This window comes from Meleagris gallopavo, chromosome 2, assembly GCF_905368555.1.
Source record: "Meleagris gallopavo chromosome 2, MGAL_WU_HG_1.1, whole genome shotgun sequence".
In the NCBI taxonomy this organism is placed as follows: Eukaryota; Metazoa; Chordata; class Aves; order Galliformes; family Phasianidae; genus Meleagris; species Meleagris gallopavo.
Genome location: NC_139405.1, coordinates 42,032,364 through 42,058,105, shown reverse-complemented (window position 1 = coordinate 42,058,105; position 25,742 = coordinate 42,032,364). Strand labels below are relative to the sequence as shown.

The 25,742-nt window shown below is 39.7% G+C and overlaps 1 protein-coding gene across 3 annotated transcripts in view; it reads right to left on the bottom strand.

The window, feature by feature from the left end:
• The window catches only part of RPS6KA2 (ribosomal protein S6 kinase A2), a 265,454-nt gene that overhangs the window by 56,490 nt on the left and 183,222 nt on the right, over positions 1-25,742 (bottom strand). For all 3 annotated transcript variants that reach the window (XM_031552440.2, XM_085219873.1, XM_010707087.4), the window contains 5 exons: positions 12,482-12,562; positions 11,668-11,747; positions 8,833-8,939; positions 1,296-1,333; positions 300-442 (listed from right to left, as the gene is read on the bottom strand). In XM_031552440.2, the coding sequence (XP_031408300.1) occupies positions 300-442; positions 1,296-1,333; positions 8,833-8,939; positions 11,668-11,747; positions 12,482-12,562 (449 nt within the window). The remainder of the gene's footprint in view (positions 1-299; positions 443-1,295; positions 1,334-8,832; positions 8,940-11,667; positions 11,748-12,481; positions 12,563-25,742) is intronic.

Sequence of the window (25,742 nt, the reverse complement as noted above, 5' to 3'; positions counted from 1 at the left end):
TTACAAGCTTGCCCTGCTCTGTTCCTGTGGAACAAAAATATTTATGGCTCAAAGCAACCAATTGAAACAACATACTACTGACGGAAATGAGATAAAGGAGAGAATCTACGGGCAAATTTTAGCTCATATGCTGCCAGGGGCAGCTTGTTTCCTATTCCTGATGCAATGAAAATGATCAAGCAATTATCACACATCTACTTTCCTATCAACCCTTAACTGCTGGAAGTGATATTTGTTATCTCAGTGACTGCTCACTTTCCAGCCACTACTCCAACAAAAAAATACAACTTTTCCATTACCATGAGCACACCAAAAGACCACCAGTCAGCACTCTGAGTGTGTCCTCTGCGGTTGACCACCTCTGGGGCCATATACTCTATTGTCCCACAGAACGAATACGCTCTCTTGTCATGGTCGATGGCTTCTTTACTCAGACCGAAATCTAAATAAATTGAAATAAAAAGACTTGTCAAATTTCTAAAAGATATTATTAATACTTATGCACTTAAACTGTCCAAATAAAAAATGGTTGGAGAATACATGAAATAGACAGTGGAGCACCCATCCATCTGTGGGCATATTCTGTGTGTAGGAAAGCCACAGGTACACGCACAGTCAAGCTCTACCTACATGAAATACCTGGGTGGCATTTGTTAATATGTCTTGAAAGCACGTGTACTATTTTTTTTTAATCTATCTCTGAGGTTCAAAGCAGAAGAGAATGTGCAAGTCAGCAGATTCAGTTCAAGAAACAGTTCAAGTTCGGCAAAGAAAATGCTGGTGAAGATTCTTTCTTAGTTTACTGTAGCATTAATAGTAATAATCCCAGATGGGAAATGGTGATAACACATCTCACGCAAAGGGATGGCTTTCCAAGATGTCCTCTACACAGCTATAAATTCAGAGAATTTAATCTGGATTAAGCAGTCATACTGGGAACATCCATCCATCCACAGTGGCAAGCAGTCAAGAATGTAAGTTTTATCAGTTGGGAGAGTGATTTTATCAAGAAAACCTATGTTTTCCACATGCTGTGAAGACTGAGAGCATAACAAATCGCCATAAGAAAGAACATCAATATCCAAACTCTTCTGATTCTTAAGCTTTCTTTCTTTCTTTTTTTCTTTCTTTCTTTCTTTCTTTCTTTCTTCCTTTTTTTCTTTCTTTCTTTCTTTCTTTCTTCCTTTTTTTCTTTCTTTCTTTCTTCCTTCCTTTTCAAACAATGATTAAGTTGCATGCAACATACTACAAATTGAATCAGCTTGTAGGCATTAAGTTTCCTGTTCCTCACATACCTGTTATCTTAATGTGGCCCTCTTCATCAAGAAGAATGCTGTAAAACAAAAAGCAAAGATACTTTCATTATGTAGTCACAGACTGCAGTTAACAAAAATGAGTAAAACATGTTTAAGACAAGTAATGAGATATATACAATTCAAATACATGTGCAAACAAACCCTCACTGCATTATATGCTTCCATAAAGAAAAATGATCCCCAAAAGCCTAACTGATCTCATGCCTGAAGCAATCGCTGCCTGTGGCAGTTGAACAGGGAGTCTCCTCTTTACTCCATGGCACGCTCAGGATGAAGATGTGAGCTGAGCTCAGAAAGAACATGGTGTTCAAAGCAAACACCAACAGAGTATTTGCTTCCAGCAGGGGACAGAGCTATAGGTTTTCTATTGTTCTCATAATAATAAAGGCAAGTACAAAAATAATGAGGGCTTGGTCTCACTGGGTCTAAAATTATCTCCAAAGGTAGATACGTTAATGCTGAAGTAATAAAAGTGATTTTAGAGCATAATGACTAGTCACAGCCTAGCTGCATGGATCTCAGCCCCTGCTAATTTATTCTGTCAGGAAGCATAAATGAAATTTCAGCCTGGAAGCCAAATTCAAGTGTTCTCACGTTTTCCACCTGCCAACATTTCTTATTCACACAATGGCACTCCAACATTTCTATAAGAAAAATGACTGTAGTTCATCAAAAAAACACTGCCTTTTTTTTTTTCTTTTTTTTTCAGAAAGAAGAAGGATTGGTGAAACTAAGAAATAACAAGGTTTTGTTAAATTTTGTGCCTATTAGTGCTGACACAGTAATAAGGAATGGTGTTTCATCAGTCCTAGTTAGATTTAGTGCATTTGTGTTTTCAAACTGGTCTAACAAGATGTCAGCTATTTTTATACTTTCATTCTCTTATAGAGTCACTTTGGTACATTTATGCAGGAAGAAAATAAGACAGAAATGAAGCTAACACATTGGGAAAGGTTCTGTGTAACTCTTGTTAAAAGTTTCCTCTGTGCTGAAACATAATTGAAAAGAGGTGATCTTCTGCCATTCATTTGCGTGTTTGGAACAGGCTGTTATTGTGTAACTCATCAAATAAAGGCCAGCAGCTGAGTCACTACTATATGTTCAATAATTAAACCTTTTCTTCTCAATAAAAGCTTCTTTCCTTCGATTTTTTCTCTGCAGATTTTTTGAAGAGGCATAAAATTTAAGTACCAGAACATAGCAGGCTTGCTTACATGTACTTTTGCGACCAAATTAAACACCTACCAGCTTGAAAGCGAGAGAGAATACCTGAACCCCACAGCCCCAGCTCTGCAATAGTGGTTGAGGGAGCACAGCTCACAGAAATCACCCCAGATTTTGTCCCACGCCCATGGAGTCCTTGTGAGTAACAGTGCAAAACAAGTTGTGTGGAATTTTCCCCAGAAACATCAATTTTATATTTCATCGACTTCCTATGGAAAATTCATGCTATGATGCAATATATGGTTTTCATATCTTTTGCCTCCATTAGAGATATGAAGGAAGGCAATAGCCATGCAGCTATCAGACTCTCTTGGGCTGAGTGAGCCAGAAGTATACAATAGACTTTCTCACACTAAAAGTTTGTGTGAGCAGCTAAATGAATGGATCCTGGTTTGCTAGGGGCACATATCCTTTATCTTTGAATACTCTATAGTTTCCTTCTGTCTCATGTTCCCTAAATCTGCCCTTAGACAGAACCCTTGGCTGCCTTCAGCTTCCCTTTGCTCCTGGCAATATGTGTGGGACAGCTGGGGGTTTCCACATTTGCCATCTGCCAATGCATACAATGCTATGGTTATGAACTGAAAAATTACTTTTGATGTAAAAAGAAAGTAGTATGCTAACTGGGAGAAAAATATAATTACTGCAGTGAAACAGCTCTGAATGATGTTAAGAAGCAAAGTATTCACATTGCAGCAACTGACAAATATTTTTTCTTTGATTGTAGAAGCAAATTTACTCTCTGATCATTCTTTTTGTCTTCTTTTATCTCTATCATTCTACTGCTGCTTTTTATCCCACAGTGTCAAATAGAAATTCTATGGTGACAAATTATGTTAGCTGTAGATTGCAGGATCAGCTAAACTGAAATAAGCTACTACTATTTAGGAGAAGGAAAAAAGAAGTTGTTAATGTGATCTGGCCTTGAGAAAAATCTTTCTTCTCAATCAATGTTTCGAAATTACAGTAAGAAAAACAAGAGAAGAAGAATGTCAAACTAAGCTATAATTCCACTGAGTGATAATCTTTCATTACCAGATTTTTTCATTTTATATGCTCAGTTTAAAATTTAACTGTGTTTACAGCATGCTGCCATTGTCAATTTGTTTCTAAACAACACTTCTAAAAAAACAACACCATTTTAGCCTCAGGATGGTCCAACAAAAAAAATTAAACTCTTTTAGTTAATCTCAATTTAAATGTATGCCTTGAGACAATAAAATCTGAAAATCTCCATGTCAGAAGCTGGGAAGCTAGCCTAGGAGCAGGGAATGACATTCTCCAGGCTACAGAAGAAGCTCATGGTAGTGTTAGGACTGTAACTAAATCAGCTGTTAGTTGCTTAGTGTGTTTTTTCTGCACAGAGATAAAAAGCTGTCAATATTAGTTGTTGACATTATTTCATACTGTATTTTAAAACCAAGGCCATAGTAGCTCTCTCTCTTTTTTTCTTGTTTTTTGTTTTGTTTTCCAGAGACAAGCCTTTAAGGCTTCATATTGAACTCCAGTATAACATAATCAATGGTTCTGCCAAAGCCTTTAAAACCATTTGTTTTGTTTTTAACGATTTAATTTCTTTTTCCAAGTCAGCTCAGTTTCACAGGAAATTCAACCCACATTTCATATTTTTTTGGAAATTGTAGCCAAAATCTCAGGTTGGAAGGAAAATCTGAAATTTCATGAAGAATATTAAGTTTGACTGTAGGCTTTGGTCTGAAAGCACTGAATAGAAAGAAATACATAGAGATGAAGATGTTCCCCAACTGTCCACCTTTTTAACATTTCAGTGTATGCATGACACCATACTGTCTCAATAAGCTGAACAGTCTTAGGCTGAAGTCATCTGTGCTGTAGCTTCATCGACACCATGAAGCTCCAGAAAGGGACAGCTTGTTTCAGTGGATGCTGATGGCCATTTTATAACAGAGGTCTTGGCTCCTTATCAATTCTCAGATCTTTCCTCTCTACACAAGACAGCTATGCTCACGAATGAATTGTTGTGCAGCTATGCTCATGAATGAATTGTGCTTTATAGCACATTAAATGCGAGCTATTATATAAGCAGCTATCTGTCCCTTTTATGGACACCTGTGGGCAACACTACGTAAGCCACCTTGTAAGCTAAAGCTTTTACAACAGAACTATATTAAGGTGTAACTGGGTACCTGAAGATAGAATAGGCAAAAATAAATAAAATGCCTGTGCGTTCTCAGAAGGTAGAGTTACTTCTAAGCCATTCACACTCTTAAACCACAGCATACATACATTTCATACACTACTTTAAACTAAGTTCCCACTTTTCTAGTTCGGTATAGTCACATTTAATAGCTTGATGCTGAAGTTCTTCAGCAGAAACAGGCCTCACTGTATAAATGAGGTCTCGCCCATTTCATCAGCTTCAACATGACCAAACAGCAACTTGTTCCACCAGGGACCTCACTGAAATCACCAAGACTTCTCAAGGAGAAGAAAGCAGCATCATCAATTTAAAAGCATCATTACTCCTTGTTCTGCACAAGACTTTTACCAGAAAAATCAATCGTTTGCCTTTTTAAAAACAAGTGCAGCTCGCTTCATGACAACTCCCAAAGTACGTATTCTGGTTGCACTTAAACTTAATTCATAGCTTTGAATTGTTAATACGAATTCTTGTTCAGGGAGTCCTAAAAAAAAAAAAAAAAAAACAAAAAAACAAACAGAACCGGACATTTTAATGTACTGAGGGTTCTTTCAAGTAGTCTGAACAGTGCTATTTTATAACAAGTCTTCTTTGACATAAATAACTCCAACGAGCTTCATTTCAGGATACTTGCAGAGCTGACAGAAGCAATCTCAAATTTATTAGCACTTTTGGGAACTTCTGGAAGATGGCAAGAGCACTAAGCAATGAAAGAAGGAAAAATGCAATGCTTATCTTTTAGCAAAGGAGGAGAAGGACAGTGGGGAAGTTAAAAGTAATTTATCCCAATTTCTTTGTTTTGCAGTCTGATCTGATTGAGTAAATCTTTTTTGATCAGACTAATAATGCTTCTCCTGAAGATGTGATGCAATTCTGGAAGTTCTACTTCAGATGGGATATGGATCAAGAGAAGTCAAAGTGGAGGAATGAAAATGACTGAATGCCTAGAAAGACTGACTGGTAAGAATGTTTTCAGTAACTGGGTTGTTTGGGCTACAGAAGAGCATACTGAGGGTATGAGGACATGCTCACAATCCCCCCCAAGTCTGCTGCTCAGAGCTGAGTGTGCTGCCTGGGGAGTCTGGAAGGACAGGCCAAGGAGCATGGCCTATAACTGCACCAAAGAAATGTCAAATTAGCTGCTGGGGGCATCTTAGGTTCTAGATACCAGTCATATGAATAATACAATAATGCTGAGAGCCCTGTTAGGGAGGCTGTGGAATCTTCACCACCTGTAAAGAGTAGATTAGCAACACATCTGCAGTGACTTTGATATATTTGACCCTGGCAAGGGGGAAGATGAGATCATCCTGTGATAGTTCTCATTTTCTAGTACCATCTCATCTAGAAAGCTATCCTTTTCTAGATGTCACTTTAAAATATGGCATTTTCTCCCCTTCAGAATCTTTTTTTTCCTGCTACCCGTTTGTTTTTTTTTCTAAACTTTAAGTTTGAAACAACCACAGGCTGTCATGCTTTGCTGTTTGAGACATGACTATACATAGATTTGGTACTTATAAAGCCATTTTAAAAGATTGTTTTTTTTTTTTTTTCTTTTTTTCTTTTTACTTAAACAGATGCCATGATTTATTTCCAGGTATAAGCATCAGTTACACCAGTCTGAGTAATTCCTACTCAATAATGGCAATAATAATGTAACTCAATACTAAGGCATTCAACAATATCAGCAGTATCTATTTAACTGCACATCAAGGACCATACTAAAATGTCAGGTTGTAAAAATGTACATTTAAAAGCTAGGAAATACCAGAATGAGGGCTTCACCTTAGTTTGACCTCACTCTATAAAGGTCTGTAGTTATATGGTGAGTCTCCCTGTGTTCTTCCAGAGAACTTCTACCATAAGTGGTAGAACAGATAGACAATACCCAAGGATTTTAGCAAAGCTGTATAGTGAAGGGGATGGCTGACTGGTCTTAGGACAGATGAAAATGCAGAGAACTTGTTCCCAGCTTGGCATTTTCTGTGTGGCAGTGGCAAATCACTCAGATCTCCCTTTTTAATGTGAGCACTAATTTCCTGATTCATTGATCCCTGAGAAGAGACACTATAGTTTGGTCTGCAAAAATATTAAGTACTGTCACTTGCAACTGAATTCAGAGAGAGATGTGCATTAAAATGCAAAGTGACAAATAATACTGAGAACCCTGAAAAACCACATTGTGCATATTTCACATACAGTGAATAGTTTTGACACACATTTAAATTTCTCCTTGGATTCTAACTTCTCTTAAAGCAAAAAAAAAAAAAAAAAGTCTGGCATGTGACTATAAATGTAGCAGCACTTTGACTTATATTTGAATATACAGGCTCATATTTGGATAACTTCTAATAGCTGCTTCATATATCATATGCTAGTATGAAAAAGAATATATCTAACATCAGAAATAAAAGTAGATGATTAACACTCACCAGAAACAAAGTTTAAAACCAAAAAGCTTTAACTGGAGTTCTTAGAATCATTAGAGTTGCAAGAGACCCTTAAAGGTTACCTCATCCAACTTCCCGGAAATGAACAGGGAGTTATTCTGTAATACACATATCTGTTGAAGCTGAATTAATAAAGTAACAAACCTGAGCCCAAAGAGTTGCTGGCAGATGATGCAACAGCATGTGGCAGCAGCAGCTGTGGCATGACTGCTACCCACCTATATCTCATATTGCAAAACCAACTGGTACCTTTATTCCTCTGCTGTTTAATTCAGAGTATAGCAGGTGGAAATTTTGACCACCTGAAAGGGTCTCCAGCTTAAAGGATTGAGAGCTCTTCTTAGGTTAATCAGTGTGAATTCATATTGTACTTCTACTATCGTTATCATACCAAAATCACTAAATAGAATTTAAAGTTCATACTACTGTGCTGTAGATAATTAGCCTCTTCTCCTTCAGCTTTTCACCTACAAAATCCAACTTCTGTTACTCTTGATTTCTTATTTTTTTCTGTGACCGTGATGGAAAGAATTGCATATTTTTTAAATTTTGTGTCACGAAAGGAAAAGGCTTACTTTGCTGTTATATTTTGGAAGTATGAACAGCCAAGCAGACTCCTCTCAGTGGTTATCATTTTAAAATGTTTATGGCCATTGCATTGAGAAGGCTGAAAGTTTGACATGCTGCAGCCTGCTTTATTGGAGCTCACACAGGAGAAGCAGGCAAAGCACCAGCCAAGTGGAACAGAATAAAAGCAATATCACATGACTTCCAGCCATAGCTCTGTGGGTGTCATTTAGTCTACTGACGTACTGCAAAGGAAAAAGAGAAAGGAAAAATCTACAGAGCATCACATTAACAACAGCAAATAGCTGCAAATATCAGCTAGAATCATTCTGGGACAACAGTCTGAATTGTTAATAAAAATGTTTTTTAAATACTGGTTATTATCTTTCATGAAGCACTGCACACATCAGTTTTCAGAGTCTCATTTATGTTAAGCAATGGATGTAGTAAAACTGTGGTGCTACCACACATTTTATATGAGCTAGATGTGGATTTGCTTTGGACAGTCTATCTCAACAAGGGGAAGCCAGATTAAATAATGCAAATCCAGAACAGTGATACTGAAGGGAATAGAACATGTCTTAACCCTGCTTTGAGCTCACTCATTAAACTGAGGCTACGTCATACTGGACCACAGTCACAGTACTTAGCCTCATGTTAAAACAAGATAATAGAAAGATTCAGAGACTGGGGCTGTCAGGACTCGTACTGAATTTATGCATTAGCCTCGTGGTAGAACCAAAAATAAACACAGGTAAAGAGACTGCAGTGCCTCTGTTCCAGACACTGCAGGATCTCCCAGTTATTACCAGCTTGGCTGCTTCTGTAATTATCACAACATCACTGCCTCAGCTGTTGCTCCACCGATTCACCACTTCCCATGCTTCACTGGTGAAAATATATGGTCTTTCCCTACCTTATCAGCTACACAGAGGGGACAAAATCTACTCCCAATGGTTAAGCTCTCATGCTTAGTCTCTCACGCAGGAAGGAAGGCAGAGTCTGGTACTTTTTGATTTACTAGCAAGATGAGGAGCAGAAACAACCTAAAAGCTCGTGTATTTATGTTTTAGCTCACTCTTTCTCATTAACTTACTTTTCTGGTTTTAGATCCCTGTAAATAATTCCAAGCCCATGAAGGTGGTCTAAAGCCAAGGCCAGCTCAGCTAAGTAGAACTTGACATCCTCTTCTGTAAACATCACCTAGAGAGAAGGAAAAGAAGAACATGTCTATTTACTAGACAGTGGTGGGCTGGCTTGCATTAAGCAGACGCAGGGAAGGAATTGTCTAACTCAGGAATGCTGGTAGGCCCATCATATCAGGTTCAATTTTCCATAATTTGTCTGAGCTCACATTAACAATTCTTACCAGATTCTCCTTATAAAACAAAACTTGGTCTGCTGAGTACTCCTGTTACTTAAAACGCGCTGCTCTCATTCATCTGTTTGATCTGTTTAGATGACATCATGTCACAATAATATAAATAAGGTTCTAACTCCTTACCCTTTGAAAGTCAATGGCAAAATTCAACATTCAACATTACAGCCTTTATTGTTTTCATACCTCTCAATTTGCTAAAATCTTGGCATTTGATTCCTGAATTCTCATAGAATAATATGAGGAATCCCTCTGAGGAAGTGTAACGCTTCTTGTTTTAGAAACTGAAACATATATTTTTCCCAAATATGAGCAGAATACACAGCATGAAAACACTCTGAGATAGATTTAAACTCCCATGCATCAAAGCTCCAAGGAATCTCTAGGGGCCACCAGACTCTCACAGGAAAAGATTCCCCAGCTTCTTCACAGGAGGGAAAAGGGCTCCCCTAGCCCCAGGAGAGCACTACTGAAATCCTGAAGCATAGAATTCTGATTATGGTTTTCCAGGTGGAAATATCTCTCGCAGTGTGCCAGAGGTTTTCAACATGGTACTGCTCAATCTTGTATGGTTTGGGATAGCACTGGAGAGAGCGAAAGAAAGAAACCTGGCATATCCTTACGCATGACAGCTAGAAAAAGTGTCCCCAGTGCAAACGAGCATCTACAACAGCTTTGGCTGTTGGAGAAGAAACAGCTTCCCCCTGAGCCAGAGCCAGGGACAGATCCAGTGCAAATGATCAGGGAGCACGACCTCAGGCTGAACCTTAGCAATCCTGGTGCAGATGCCCTGAGCAATGACGTGCTGGCCAACACACAGGGCTGTTTTCATTGCAGGGGAGTTGGAGTAGATGGCCTTTAAAAGTTGTTTCCAATTCAAATGATGCTATGATTCTATGATAAACAGATGCAAAGTATAGGTAGATGAGATGAGCTGCAAACACAGAAAAGAGATGTACTAGGACTGCCAAGCTAACAGATCTCATTATCGATAGCATAAAGCAGAGAATTCAGTGCACTGAATTGTGAAAGCTTTGGGAAAACCAAAAGTGTCAAATGAGTACAAAATCTGAGTCATACTTCCACGTTCCTTCACTGTGCAGAATGTGTTAAGAACCACTTTTTCTCTCTTCTCCCAGGAAATCAGAGAGATTCTTTAAAGACAGAGCAGCGTAACAAATCTGTACTTCATGACGAGCAGCAGGAAGATATTTTGATTTTCTTGAATCTTTTTCATTCTGTTTAAAATAACTGATTCCATATAGTAAATACATATACAGGTACTATTACTTGGCACAGCCATAAACCTACTGCTGATGTCTCCCTGCATTAGCAGACAAGTCTGAAAAGAGAACACTTGGACTTACAGCCCATGGTGGACTCAGCAGTCTGCCTGTCAGCCCATTCCACAGCAGCATTTCACCAGCTGCCATGCCACCCAGACTGGGTTTGTGGGATGGAAAATGCAGCTAGGGAACTTCTGCATGAAAGTTCTATTCTCATAGCCCATCCATAAACTCCCGAGAACAAAGAGAGACTCCCCCCCCTTTCATCTTATTTTTAAATATCCTGTGTCAAGTGGATACAGATGCCTCATCCCCACAGTCTGGACAGTGACCAAGAGCTGAGGACACTACACTGGTGACATCAAACCCTGGAATACAGACAACTCTTGGGACCCCAAAAGCTCCCTGGCTCCTCCCCGGAGGTGACAGGGCTGCCTCACCAAACACTACTTCTGCCTGCAGGACTCACAGACAGGCTCCAAGAAGCACTAGGAGAAACAGGCAAGTACTTAATGAATGTAGATATCTTGCAGCTACCTCTCTCTGCTGGCGTTAGTAGACACAGGTTTGGTTTTCTAACTATCCTATTATTCAGCAGCAGCATCTCTCCACAGGTAGGAGCAGAGGGCAGGGGACTGATCGAGGTCACGGAGGCGAGGAAAGCAGGACAGGCAGGTGGCAATCAAACTGCAAGCCTGAGGCAGGGCATGACCTCCAACCTACTCCCAGCAGCAACTGCAGCAGGTGGCACTGTCCTGCTGGTGACTGATGCCCTAATACTCGGCACACCTTCTGCAGGGGTCAGACCCTGACTGACAGCATCTCTTCCCACTGGCAGCAGTTGTGCTCTTACAGTAGCTCTGTGCTCACATCCTAGGCAAAATGTATTGGAGATGGGCTTCTCAGATTGCCTCTCATCACAGCCAAGTTATATTTGGTCAGCAATGAGCCTGGAGGTATTTTGTTGTGACTGTGGCTACTAGTTTTCTGTGATAGTGATGCTTACTGCCTAACTGCTTAATTATCTGTGGCATTATTCAAATATAATTAATAAGAACCCACTTAGAGATGCAGGATGATGCAGCTCTACTACACATATAGCCTCTATCTATCTATCTATCCATCCATCTATTGCTTTTATTTATATATAGCCTATATGTATATATATGGACTATTTTCAAAGCCCTTTATCATTCCCACCAGCTTTATTGGTTTCTGAAAATCCAGGACAGTCTTTCTTTTCCAAAGTTAAAATCTTCCAGCTTACCTCTTTGGAGAGTCTTGTGAAAAGGTCCCCTCCCCGCAGGAAATCTAGTATTAGATACAACTTCCCCTCTGTTTGAAATGCTGCATTAGAAAAAGATGGAGACATTGGAAATTTGAATCAAGATAAAGTCTCCAAAGAATAAATACTGTTTACTGATGATATATCATTCGTGATATTAGCTCTACTGTCATTTTTCACTTAGTGAACAGAAGAATTAATTTCTCTACAGCAATAAGCAATCTATCTTAGACGATGGGAAAAACAGTATCAGCTGAGAGACAGTGATGTATTACTAAAATATTCCAGTTCATTCTAAACATCTATGAATTCATATTGTTTTCCACTGTACAAATACCAGAAGACATGGAATCTTGGTCACAGTGAGGAGTACCCAGACCTGAGCAAGGTAGAACCGGCACTATTCACAGAGGGATCTTTACAGTAAGTAGTAATGGGCCTGGGGAGCTCCTGAGGCTGGAGTGCAGCTCCAGAAAGACACTGAATTCACAGTCAATAACATGCTGATTATTAAAAATAGTTCCTCTGTTTTCTTAGATGATACCTGACAGCAGGTGAGGGGGTTTGGAGATGTAACTAGCTCATCAGCAACTCCACTAGCACAATATATCACACTACATTTTATGTCAAATGTATTTTGATGGATAAATGGCTAAGAGCTACTTATACTAAAATTCTATGATTTTAGAGACTGTTATATATAGGCAGCTGGTACCTATATGAAATTATAACACATCTGGTTACAATTCTCCTACAAATTTAAGAACAAACATGAATTATACTTTATTATAGTTACCATAATGAAGCTTGACTATGAAAGGATGATTCACTTCTGCCAAAATATCTCTCTCCATTTTCGACCGTACCCGATCCCGAACTACAAGGAAAGAACAATAAGAAAAGCAACACATTAAGAGGCATCATGGTCTGCTGGATACAGTACTGCAATGAGCTTCAGGTGAGCTGGGTCCTGCTTTCACTCTCTTAAGGGTTTGTGGTATAACCATTGGCAAACCATGCCATGCTCTGGTAGCCCCTTATTCTTTCTGTCTTGCGTCTGCAAAGAGTGAGCTCTTCAGGAGGGCACTGCCTCCTCCTCTGTAGATAGCAGCCTGAACCAAAAGCACCGCAGTGTTACAAATGAGGGGAAAGTGATCGTGTTTTGACAACATGAGAGTCAAAACTGTATAAAATCAATAGCTCTATCTCACTTAAGATTACACCAAATGAACCAGTCTCAGAGCTTGCCAGGCTAACCTTGTGCAAATTAACATTTTGTATTGTGCTGATGCTAGCAGTCTTTATTAGATATCTCTAGATAACATTCTCTGGAAATATTATTATTTCCAGAGAATTATTAATATGAACTATCATAAGCCTCCAACAATACCGTTAAACAATGAGTAATAAAGAAAAAAACTGATTAAAAATAATAATAAACCATTTTCACATATGGAGTAATAACTGTGGGAAAGCAGTGAGAAAAACAGTTGTGGCTGAGATGAGACTAAAAGAAAAAGGAGTTAGGGAGGTGAGCTGAGTTCACACTCATCAAAGTGAAGATTTTGGAGCAAGTACCTTTAACAATGTTCAGATGTTGAGGGGTATCAAGCTCTCAGATTGCCAGCTCTTGATCTTAGACAGACATTTTTTAGTCAATCACTGTTTTTCTAAATCTGCAATGGAAGTATTAAAATTTTCTTCTCCTTTCTCTGTATTACACAATGCCAATATGGTTTGCAGCCAAAAGCATCCATGAGGAATGCTATGTGAACTATTTTAGGTGGTAAAACCTGAGATCTTGGTGAGATGCTATCATTGCCTGCAAGTGTTGTAGATCTGTTGAGAATCCAAGCACTCCCAGCACTTCAGTAATGAACATACCATAACAAAACCACATACCCTGCTGCTGCACATTAAGAATTGATGCACAGAAATAGGACAAAAAAAAAAAACAAAACAAAACTGATCCAAAAACCTTAAAGAGGAGTGGAGGAAAACTTGAATTTCTTACTGTTTTGATGCTTTACTTGTGTCAGTAGCAATGTATAATTTGCTAGCTACTCAACCTAAGTTAGCTTGTAGATAAAAAGCAAAACAAAGGGATCTCAGAATCTTAACTCATTATCTCATGAATATAAATTACACTTCATACAGTTAGAAAATGCTTAACAAATTTGAAGGGAGAGTATTCTTCAAGTCATAGATCCAGATTCTTGTGATATGCAGGAATGCTCCCAGGCAGGAACAGGTGGACAGGTGGGTGAGTGGGATACTTCCTATTACGTTTGGTTAGAAATCCTCATAAAGTGCCTCTCTGTACCTCTACATGCTCACACAATGACATATCCTACAAAATCCACAGGACTTTTTTTACAGGAGCTGGGTGGTTTACCATGCACAGTTAGATAAAAGCATCAATCATGCTGCAAAGGCAAGGAACAGCTATTCTGTGCCACTCACACTGCCATCCATATACCTGTTCTATCCAGCATTGACTGTAGCACTGAACAGACACAGACTAAGGTTACTCAAGGCTGGGAGTGTACTGGCTGCAGAAAGTAGCAGTTTTCCATTTGAGGGGCAGTCCAGCATCAGCAGCAAATTTGGTATTTTCTGGCAGACAGCAGTATGTCCTCCTACCACCAGCACTGCAAGCTCTGAACAGCCGTGTCACTGGGTGGTTTGCTGAACTCCTTTTCCCCCCATCCTGCTTGCTGCTGTGGTGGCTCTGTTACAGGAGTTACAGGCTGTGGACATGCAGGGTTACATGTCATCCTCCTTCCCCATGTGTGCAGCCTAGAGTCATGGGGATGTTAAAGCAAAGTCTCTGTCATTGCAAGAGACACCTAAATCTCTAGTCACGGCCTGATAGCCTCTGCTGAGCCTGGTCTCCTCCAAAGCTGCTGTAATCACTACCTTTGCAGTATCAACCAAAAGAGATAATTGGAACCTGTAATTGGGATTACAGCTTGGCACGTGTGTTGGTGACCTGCCCTCTACATCTTCCAGCATCAAAAGCTGTTCGATTTAAATGGTCTGAGGGCAGAAGCCACACAGGTCAGATATTTTAATTAATCATGTTCCCTAGGAAGGCAAATCCACAAGCTTTTTTTCTTTTCCTTCCTTTTTTTTTTTTTTTTTTTTTTGGTCTGCATTCTGTTATTACTGATTGCCTGCATGTACCTGGGCAACACTTGAACTCAAACTCCAAAGTCAACTCTCTAGGATACCTACCTCCTCACAGCAGCTTGCACACCACAGGACACTGTCTTATGCTGCACATTCACTGTCATCATATTTAAAAACGTCCAAAATTTCACGTGATAGTTAATTATACATATCTTAATATTTAATGATGCAATAACAAGACATGGAATTCAATAAACACAAGGGCAGCACAAGGCCCTCCTGCCTTTTCTTTTCTGGTTTATTATTAATTCTGCCGTAAAAGGAGAGAAGATATCTTTTCTCTCATTTCATAGACAGCAAGGAATTCCTCTGCTGTTCATTCCACTTACATTGTTGGGACTGGGGAATCTGAATCTCAAATTCATTAGGAAAAGTTTTAAGAAGGGGTAGCACTTGAACATAACATTCCTACAACACAAGGCTCCAGCTCAGTTTGACTTCTTTGACTTCATCATTCAAGTACAATGGGCAAGAAAATGCATCTTGGGAGACTTTTTCTAGGATTCAGTGGTCCCAGCCTGCCCTCTGGAGGAAGCATCCCTTCTAGTCATATACTGGGGTAGTTGGGTAATTAGATGAATTTGCTCAAGTGTGGTCTGAATTAGTTCTGGCTGCTTATTTTGGCCTGCTTGATCTTACGTAGGGAACCAGGGGAGAGAGGGACAGGGTCTGAATAGCTGCCTTGGTGTCAGGGATGACAAGGACTAAACATTAGCAGCGTGTCTTTCTATGCAGTGATCAAGCAAACACATACATTTTTGCATGGTCTCATTTTGGGACCAGTTAGTGTGTATCACAATGAAGTTCTCCATTCATTTCCAAAATAACAGAATCTCTGGAAAGGACCTACTGGCACTGGGCTGCTCTCAAGCTCAGAGATTCTGCCCAGCCTTTGGTATTGATGGGGATTAGATAAGCTTACCTACTCCTCCTGTTTTCGACCACTTGTAAGGACTCAGAGCAGCATGCAGAGGAGAGGTGCAGGTGGCTTTGGCAGATTCCGCCTGCACCAGATGTTTACTTTCACAAATACAGTCCCATTGGAACTGTTGCTAAACTGCTAAACTCCTGGCCTTTCTACCCATGGGTTTTTCTGCCTATCCTTAAATCATACATCAGATGGAAGCACACAATGTGCAACAACGAGCGTAAAGTCATAAAGATTGTTTGCATGCTTTTGGGCCAGCTAACCATCCCTGAAGTAATCCCTCATGTTGCAAGGCAGAAAAGAGCAGACCAGTGGGACTTGCAACAGGGGAGGAAGCACCTGCTAATTTGAAATAAAAATAATTCCCATTTCTAGGTATTAATGTGATATGAAAGAGAAATGGAGACAGCTGAATATGCATGCATATAAACTCAGCTTATTCTGTCTGCTTAGCTCTGAACATCAAAGAAGACAAATTTACCATTTATTTTATTTAATGCTTAAAGAGCAGGTTTAATTTAACATATGAATTTTATTTCTGAGGCTGTTTCAATTTCAACAATCGTGAAGTAAGGAAGGGAAAGGGGGAAAAAAGGAAAACTACATTCAGAGTACCTTCCAAGGAGAAAAAAACATCCTTCTCGAAAATGGATTAGCAGTCTATTTATTAAAGAAGAAAATAAAACCATAATCTTCACTGAAGTTTTTACAATATCAACTATGTTTAAGATTTAAATACAAAAAGATAAACTGATTTTCAGCAAATGAATTTCATATTTCTCACTTAAAGATTAAGAGTCAGTGCATCTCTAGCATAGACACTGCCAAGGAATGATGATCTGGGGACCTTACTTGATGTACATGCAACGATATTGTATCTGTTCAGCAGGCTGTCAAGTCAAACCTAAGAAAGCTTTTAATTAGAGAAAACATGGCCTACAAAAGCTGTAAAAGGAAGCTTATAAAAGAGATACTAATGTATTTGGTATATCAATTAAAATGTATAGTTAATTTGCCATAAGGGAAAAGTAACTTGCCATATTTCTAGTGACAAGGTACCTGAGTTGAAGTCAGAGCTCCATGAAGTTAAAAACCATTCAGACATCAACTTCAGTGGAGACTGAATATTGCTTCTGGGATCTCTTTGGCTAAAGAATAACTTCTAAACATTTTTATTCAATTTCACTCTTCCCATTGCTGACCAAAGTAACTCTTAGTTCTATTAAAATTTTCCTGAAGCTATCATCTAAATCTTACCTGGAATACAGCTGATATTTCTACTTCGAGAGAAATATATTTTAGTATAAATTCCAGTGCAGTTTTTAATGGTTTTGTTTGTTTGTTTGTTGGTTTTGTTGTTGTTTTTTCATACAGATTTGTTGTTACAAGGCATGAGCCTCGTACTAAGTCCCACAACCAAGCCATGTCCCTGAGGTATCTGAAGCTAAAGACAGTTCTACCTTGCTTCAGCAGCACTGAAGTGATAATTATTTTTCTTAAGAGAGTGTTTAGTGTGTAATTTCCTATATGACTCTAGTCACTGTGTGAATACCTGTGGAACAGGTAGAAGTCAGTGACAGTGGAACAAAGGCAAAAATATAACTCAGACTTGGGAATATACAGTTCAACTTCAAATTCTTCACTTAGCTGTAACATGCCAGTAACACAGAAAATCAAATGTATATATGAAATTACACACAGCATTCTTTTCAAATCCTATTTCTGTTATTTTCTTTTTCTTTTTTCAATCCAAGCTGCTGAAGGCAAAAAGAGAAAAATCAGAGAGCTAGATTCTAATTACAAATCCACACTGTGTATGTCTAGAAGACAAAGTGCTTATGTGGTGACTATTTACACAAGATATGAAGAAATACAGACTTTCCAAAAAGACGTAATCAGATTTCACTGGTTCTGTTTGGGAATACTATTTGCATTACTGCATTTCTGTTCCATGCAGTATTATACTAAAATCTTCTAAACGGCAGCCTTCCATGTCACAGGATTATTGCTACAGAATAAAACAGAACACTGTGCTGTGGCCATCTGAATGCAGAAGTATACCATGAAGAGATTTTACAAACATTTTCTGTGAGATATGTATAAATTTATGAAATCTATTTTTCTGGAAGAAAGGTCCCCTGTGCCTCCAAAAACAAAACATCACAGAGATAAGGAAAGCACCTTTACAACCAGAGCTTTACTACTCAGCGCTAGAGCTGCTGCAACAAAGGAATAAAACAGAATTACAGGGCATGAAGCACATCTTTGTAGAAAAGCACTCTGAAAAATCAATATGGACATAGACTGTTTAGTCCAGTCTAGAGGAGGTCATTTTGTTCCTTTTTTTTTTCTTTTTTCCCCCTTTTATATAAAAGAACACATTTTGATTTTAAGAGATCAAAGACTTTGCTTTTGTACTTTTTTTTAATTAAAGATATTCCAAGCCCATCTGGATGCTTTTCCGTGCAACATACTGTAGGGACCCTGTGTTAGCAGGGGGTTGGACTTGATGATCTCCAGAGGTTGCTTCCAACCCCTGTGGTTCTGTGATTCTGTAAAGTAGCTTGAATGCTTTAGTATTGAGATTAAGAAGGACAGATATATCTAAATTAATTTCAAACTTTAAACGTTCACATTTGAATTACATTATTTATCACCAAAAGTTCACGATTCTCTCCAAATTTTTGGAAAAGTTCACAGAATTTCAGACTGTACGGGTTGGAAGGGACCTCTAGGTATCATCGAGTCCAACTGCCCTGCCAAAACAGGCTCCCTATAGTAGGTGAATCGAGAAAGCCTAATTTCCTACAGCATTATGATCTACACAGTCTTGTTGCTTTTCTTCCAGCAGTAATCTGAGCTCCCTCTTGCACCTTTCCAAACACCCTGCCTGGGCTTTACCTACCACCTTGGGGCCCACTGCTGCAAATGGGGCTCAGATCCCCTCCCTGCTGGGATGCAAAACAGAAGATATCTCCTTGGCAAACACTTCTACACACATTGTAGGAGCTCGAGTGTATTTTAGCTTTATGGTTGAAATTATCCAGTGAGCTCAACCCCATCATTAAAAGTGCACAGACAGACCAGCAGAATAATCCTATAAATCTTGTATCCTTACGTAGAGGTGAAATTTGAATTTTTATATATTTTGAAACAGAGCTGGACCAACTGGATATGCACAGATGTGAACATATTCCTCCTTCATCTAAGGTATGTAAGCAGCAGATATGCAACAAAATCAAATAAGCCAAATCTTATAGGGGCACAACACCAATGAAGTCAGAATTACACCCCTTGCAATCACATAAATCTGTTCTAACAAGCACTGAAAAAATGCACTGAACAAAGGACTTAATGAAGAGAAGAGAAAGCTGACAGTTGCTAGAATGGAACATCCTCAAAAAAGCCAGAATCTACATATCTGTCCATGACTTCTGGGAAGCTGAAAGCTTTCAAAACCTCTGCACAGCTGTACCTCAGTCATCATTTTCTGATGTAAGGCATATGTTTTACTTAAATTTATTTACCTTAATGGACAAGTTATCCTGTAAAATGATCCGCGAGATGACATATTTCTGTTCTGCTGTAATTGATCCATGTTTTGTATTATATTTCCTTAAGTTGAATTGATGCATAATTATTATTATAACTGCAAGCAATAGCAACAATTTCACTATTATCTCTTAGAGATAGGTAATAATTATCTATGCTCTAGGAATAAGTACAACTTCCAAATGAGAAACCAATAAGAGCTGGCCTCAGAATTCAGAGATGCCAGTAAATACTGCTCATCAGCAGCTCTGGAAATGGTGACAATCCAAAGGGAGAAACTGGTGGCTATTTCATAATTTCACAATAAAGAAAAGTTGATTAAAACAGTTAGGAGACAGTTGGCCTTTTTTCAACCTTTGTAAAATAGACATTTAAAACTTGGTACTAACTTACAAGAATCCAACAAGGACTGTTTGATGGATTAGGAATTGGCTGGATGGATGTAGCCAAAAGGTTGTGATCAATGGCTCTGTGTCAGGGTGGAGGCTGGTCATAAGCGGTATCCATCAGGGGTCAGTCTTGGGACCAGTGCTCTTCAACGTCTTCATCAGTGACATAGACTATGGCATCGAGGACACCCTCAGCAAGTCTGCAGATGACACCAAGCTGAGCGGTGCAGTTGATACATTGGAAGGAAGGAAAGCCATCCAGAGGGACCTGGACAGGCTGGAGAAGTGAGCTAATGAAAACCTAATGAGGTTCAATAAGGCCAAGTGCAGAGTGCTGCACTTGGGTCAGGGCAATCCCAGGTATTTATACAAACTGGGGGAAGATCTTCTTGAGAGCAGCCCTGCGGAGAAGGACTTGGGGGTCCTGGTAGGCGAGAAGCTGGACATGAGCCAGCAGTGTGTGCTTGCAGCCTGGAAGACCAACTGTGTTCTGGGCTGCATTAAAAAAGGGGTGGCCAGCAGGGAGAGGGAAGTGATTGTCACCCTCTACTCAGCTCTTGTGGGGCCCCATCTGCAGTACTGCGTCCAGGCCTGGGGCCCCCAGTACAGGAAGGACGTGGAGCTCTTGGAGTGGATTCGGAGGAGGGCCACTAAGAAGATCAGAGGCTGGAGCACCTCTCCTATGAGGAAAGGTTGAGGGAACTGGATTTGTTTAACTTGGAAAACAGAAGGCTCCAGGGAGACCTCCATGGCCTTCCAGTACTTGAAGGGAGTGTATAAACAGGAGGGGGAATGACTGTTTAGGAGGGTGATAGGACAAGGAGGGATGATTTTAAACGGGGACAGGGGAGGTTTAGGTTAGATATTAGGAGTAAGTTTTTCACACAGAGAGTGGTGACGCATTGGAACAGGTTGCCCAAGGAGGTTGTGGATGCCCCATCCCTGGAGGCATTCAAGGCCAGGCTGGATGTGGCTCTGGGCAGCCTGGTCTGCTGGTTGGCGACCCTGCACATAGCAGGGGGGTTGAATCTAGATGAACATTGTGGTCCTTTTCAACCCAGGCCATTCTATGATTCTATGAAAAGCATATACAGCCCACAGTCCTACAGTCCCAAGAGGGATGAATGTTCTCCATCACAATTCTCTAGCTTCACAGTTTCTCCTGCCAGGCTCTTGCTCTCTCACAGCCATTGCCATGCTGCAGTGCTGATGCTGGACAGTTAGCATACAGCTAGAAAGAAGAGGCAGGATGCTTCCTGTTCATGGAGCATTCCAGTATTAAATGAGTGTTTGCCTTCGGTTTGCCCTTGTGACGTTGCTAAGTCAACAAGAACAACAAAGAAATTCAGCAAGTTTTTCTCATCTTGCTTGAGATGGAGATGATCCAGACATCCAGGAGCTGCTGGCTCTGGCTGGGTAACAAGCTTTATCACTTGCTTTCTGAGCTTGAAGCAAATCAACAGCTGGTGCTCTTTGCTCCTACCGTACACCTGTTTATGCATGCAGGCAGGGCTGATTAAAATTTACAGAATACTTTACTCTGGAAGTGTGAAAACTGGCTGCGCTTTGGTATTATCCATAAATATTTTCTACAGCTTATCATCAAAGGCAAAACTAATGTTTTTCTGCTTGAAAAGTATTGGGAATGACCACAGGTTCAGAGGTGAAAATGTAGAGATGTTCCCTCATATGATAATCTTTAGGGAAAAAAAAGATTCTCTTTATTTAGTCTCTAATGTCCTAAAAAGCCAGTAGCATTGAGAAAGAAGTTCCCTCTACTTCAGGGAGAGGGAACTTCTACTTTGAGAAAATAGAAATTCACTGATAGAGCTGGAAGTTGTGATTTTAAGCCCACTGAGTCCCTTCTATTTTGTTTTAGGAGCTCCTAAATTTTCCTCAATGGCTCAGTATGAAATCTTCTGCTTGGACAAGCTGGGATGTTAATGAAAAAGAACAATAGTGTTTCATACAATATTAAGTGAGAATTCCTGGAAGGAGAGGAAATGTGGTGTTATCCCTCTGTGGAGAAAGCATGTACTGGGATGCTGCAATTTGCCACCAGGTCAGTTTAGCTCATAGGCTAAACTAATTCTGGTAAAAGCCTGCTGTAGAGCTGCTTGAAACTGGTAATTTTGCACATTTTTAAATATGTTTTTACTGTGGTTTTTGATCTGAATTGGAACAAAAAGCCTAAATTCAGCAAGTTTTGCCAAAATTGAATAGCAAAAATTTGGTTTTGGTTCATCAAAGTACTGTTTTGCTAAGGGTTTTTAATTTCAATTTTGACCTATTATTTCTTAAACATTAGTTTTGACATACAACTAGCTATAAAATCATTTTTAAAAATAAACATAACTGAACAAGAACAGTCTGCCTGCACTGAAATGCTTACTGTCAGTGATTTTTCAAATGCAATTTCACCTAATGGTCTGTCTCTGTGGATAGACAGTTTACCAGAAAAGGAACTATATGTCTTTTATTTGTCAGTTGTAATGTACATTCAGAAGACGACAGAATATTAAATCAGAAAAGTTAAAGGTGCACTATAGAAAAAATAAGTTCACCAAACCCACCAGAAGTTTTTAAACAAAACTACCCAACCACACATCTTCTAAGTGTGAGGTAGTGACAAAAAGATAATAAATAATGTTTTTGTGACTACCATAAACTGAGAGTCATTTGCTAGCTTAGTCCTGCTAGGGTTAAGGCAAGGCTGTGGCTCATCAGTGATACAAGTTTCTTGGGAAGAGGGATTTGCATGGGTTTGTCACAAAGCATGAGGCAAATGTTAACACTCCCCCTGAGCTAAGCAGCCACCTCACTCACAGATGCACTAAGCTGCCTTTCCACTCTGAATACTTGCTCCATTAGGTTGTTTGCACTCAGTAAACACAGAGCCAATCTTCCTTGACCTAAGGAAATATTTTGGATGAGCATTTCAGGTTACTAAATCCTAAATATTTTGATTTGTGAAATAAGTAGCTAGTTTGCCTAAGACATCACTGAGGGAGATGGGATAGTAGCTCATAATCTAAACACAAGGACTCTTGTTTCTTTTAAGAGATCTGAGGCCTTGTCACAGCTTCTGTTTGTAAACCATGCAGGACAAACCATGCAAACAGCCCACTGAGCTACCTGCACACAGCACAACGGGGAATTTAGAATACAGATATTTCAGGAAAATATCAGCGTTTAATGTTAATGAACAGTCAAACCAAACCTTCACTTTGCCCGGGCTCACACATGCTATGCAGACACGCTTTATGTAGCTCAGCTGATATGCTTGCCTTGGAAATGAGCATCTGCATGACGCCTATCTGTCACTGTGAAAGCCCCCCAACCCAAGCAGCAAGTGTAGTGTGAAGTCAAGGCACGGTCAAATCCTAAATGAGACCATAAGGAAAAGCCTGGTCTCATGTTGTTAATGAGTTAGTGACTAAAGTGCTGCAACCAGGAAAACCTGTCTACACAAACAGTGAGGGTAAAAAGGCCAATGGAATCTTTTTTTTTTCCTGTTAGGAGAGATGATGCACTGCTCAAACAACTGCAAAAGGTTTTTCAGCTTGGACTCCACTACCGTATAGGGAGCCCAGTGGAAGATATGATTAAATTCAGAGAGTTTCTGGGTGAAATCATGGCCCTAAAACAGTCAGTAGTAAAACTGCCATTGACATTAATAGGATCTCACCATCTACATCTCCATCCTTGTATACATTTCTGAAAATATCTGTGACTGTTTGAACTAGAAGAGGAAATCTTCTGTTTTCCTATGTCACTGGGTAATTGCCAAGAGCTAAACATAAACCTTAACAAGCAATGTCTAAAAGGGGAGAGGAGAAGAGCAGATAAATATTTAAAGGAAGTAAACACGATGGATAGAGAAGAATTATTTATCAAAATACAAGGAAAGAAAGGAATATAAATTGAAGGTGCATATAAGTATGGGATGACAGGCAAACCCTAACAGAACAAACCACTGGAAGCAGAGAAAAGAGCTGTGACTGCAGCCTCATCGCACATTTTTTAGAACAGAATTGGGAACAAAAATCTAAATAATGATTTAGCAAGATACTAGCCTGCTCTGGTAGCAGTAGAAGAGGGCTGCAACTTGCACCGTGTGATGCTTTGCTGCAGGGACTCCATCTGAATAAAGACCCCTTTTAAAAAAAAATTCTAGCCCTAACTAATGTACACAATCATGCGGGTGACTGACTGAAACAAAACAGTCATTCACATTAGGATTAATACCTATAGTTATGTCATAATATTTCAGCAAAGCAAAGGAAAAATAGGAAACTAAAAAGCCACATGGGAATGGTTAGAGCCGAGCATCCCTCTTCTTTTGCAGCCTCAAGAAGAAAGCAGCTGGAGGAGGGCAATGTTACTGCCTGCTTCCTGAAGGTGCAGAGAATACTAGACGCTGTTTCATTCCCTTCACAATGCTCAGTCATTGAATAACAACCTCTGGAGTCCAACTGAAGGCCAAGAAAATTATGATGATACTGGAGTATCTCTCCAATGAGGACAAGAGGAATGATCTGAGACTGTTCTGCCGGGAGAAGGCTGGCTCAGGGAGGATCTCATAAATGTCTATAAATACCTGAAGGGAGGTTGCAAAAAGGAGAGAGCCAGGCTCTTTCCAGTGGTGCCCAGTGCAAGGACAAAAGGCAAATTGCACGAACTAGGACACAGGAGGTTCTGTCCAAATGCCAGGCAGCACTTGTGTGCTGTGTGGGTGATGTAGCACTGGTACAGACTGCTCAGAGAGGCTGTGGAGTCTTGGAGATCTTCTGAAGCTGTGTAGGCATAGACCAATCACCCTGCTCCCCTGCTCTAGGTATCCCTGCTGCACAGGGGTTGGAGCAGATACACCCAGATAGCCTTGCCAGCCTCAACCAGTCCATTATTTCCTGATTCCAATGTCAAAGTGTGCTCCATCTGAGCATGAAGGCAGATCTGAGCTAATGGTGTCATTGTTGACAATTGCCCACTAATTGGGAATTGTGTCACAGCATAAAAAAAGAAGAGTAGGACACAGTGCAATTATCTGAGTAATTCAGACTTTGCCTAAATTTACAAAAATAATCTCCCATCAGTTTAACATTGATTAAATTACTGTGACATGGAAACCTTTTAAGTGTGTAAAAGACAGACACATGCAGATAGAAAATGCTATGGACAAAATAGAAAGGAGGTCACTGTCACTGATTGCTGGCCTCTCTTTGAACATCACAAAAACCTCCAAGTTGGAGCAAATGCCACAGGCATGAGGAAACCATAACTGACATGTACAACCCACATGAAGAGTATAAAGCCACAAACAATAATTTCGCTTCCGTTGAAACAAATCCCAGATGGTAGCCTCCTATATAGTGCACCTCCCTTCTACAGAGTCAACTGAGTGCTAGCACACCTCCAGCAGAAGTATGAACTGCATGCCTGGTCAGCTGCTCTGTGAAGATTTGCACACAATCAAAGAAGGAGAACTATTGCCAGCCCAAATAACCCCTACTTCCTGTGGTCACTCTGATTTGAAATGCCATCAAATGCCATTGTTGATCTCTATTAATCTGTCCTCATGCTTAAAAGCAGTAAAATTTTCTTTTTTATCATAGGAACCAGTAAAAGCAGTGGGATGCAACTCCCAAAGGATGGCTATGAATTTGGTTTCCAGCCAGCTATAAAAGCACTGCAGTTGCAGGCAGCTGAAATTGGTTAAATGGCAATTACATTGGATGTTCCAACTGGTCCAACTTATTCAGTGAACTGAACAAACAACAAATGTTTTTCATAAAGATAATAGCTTTGTAGCACAGCCAAAGACTTTCGGAGTCCATTAGTGATGTTAAAAATCCCAGGGATATTTAGCCATTGTATTTCCAATTTAACTTTCCACTACAGCTATAATTTTATGTAGAATTACAGTTGATTCATAGCTCTGATTATTTCAAATAGACATTGCATTATACAGAAGAGACATTGCCTAGCAATTTCTT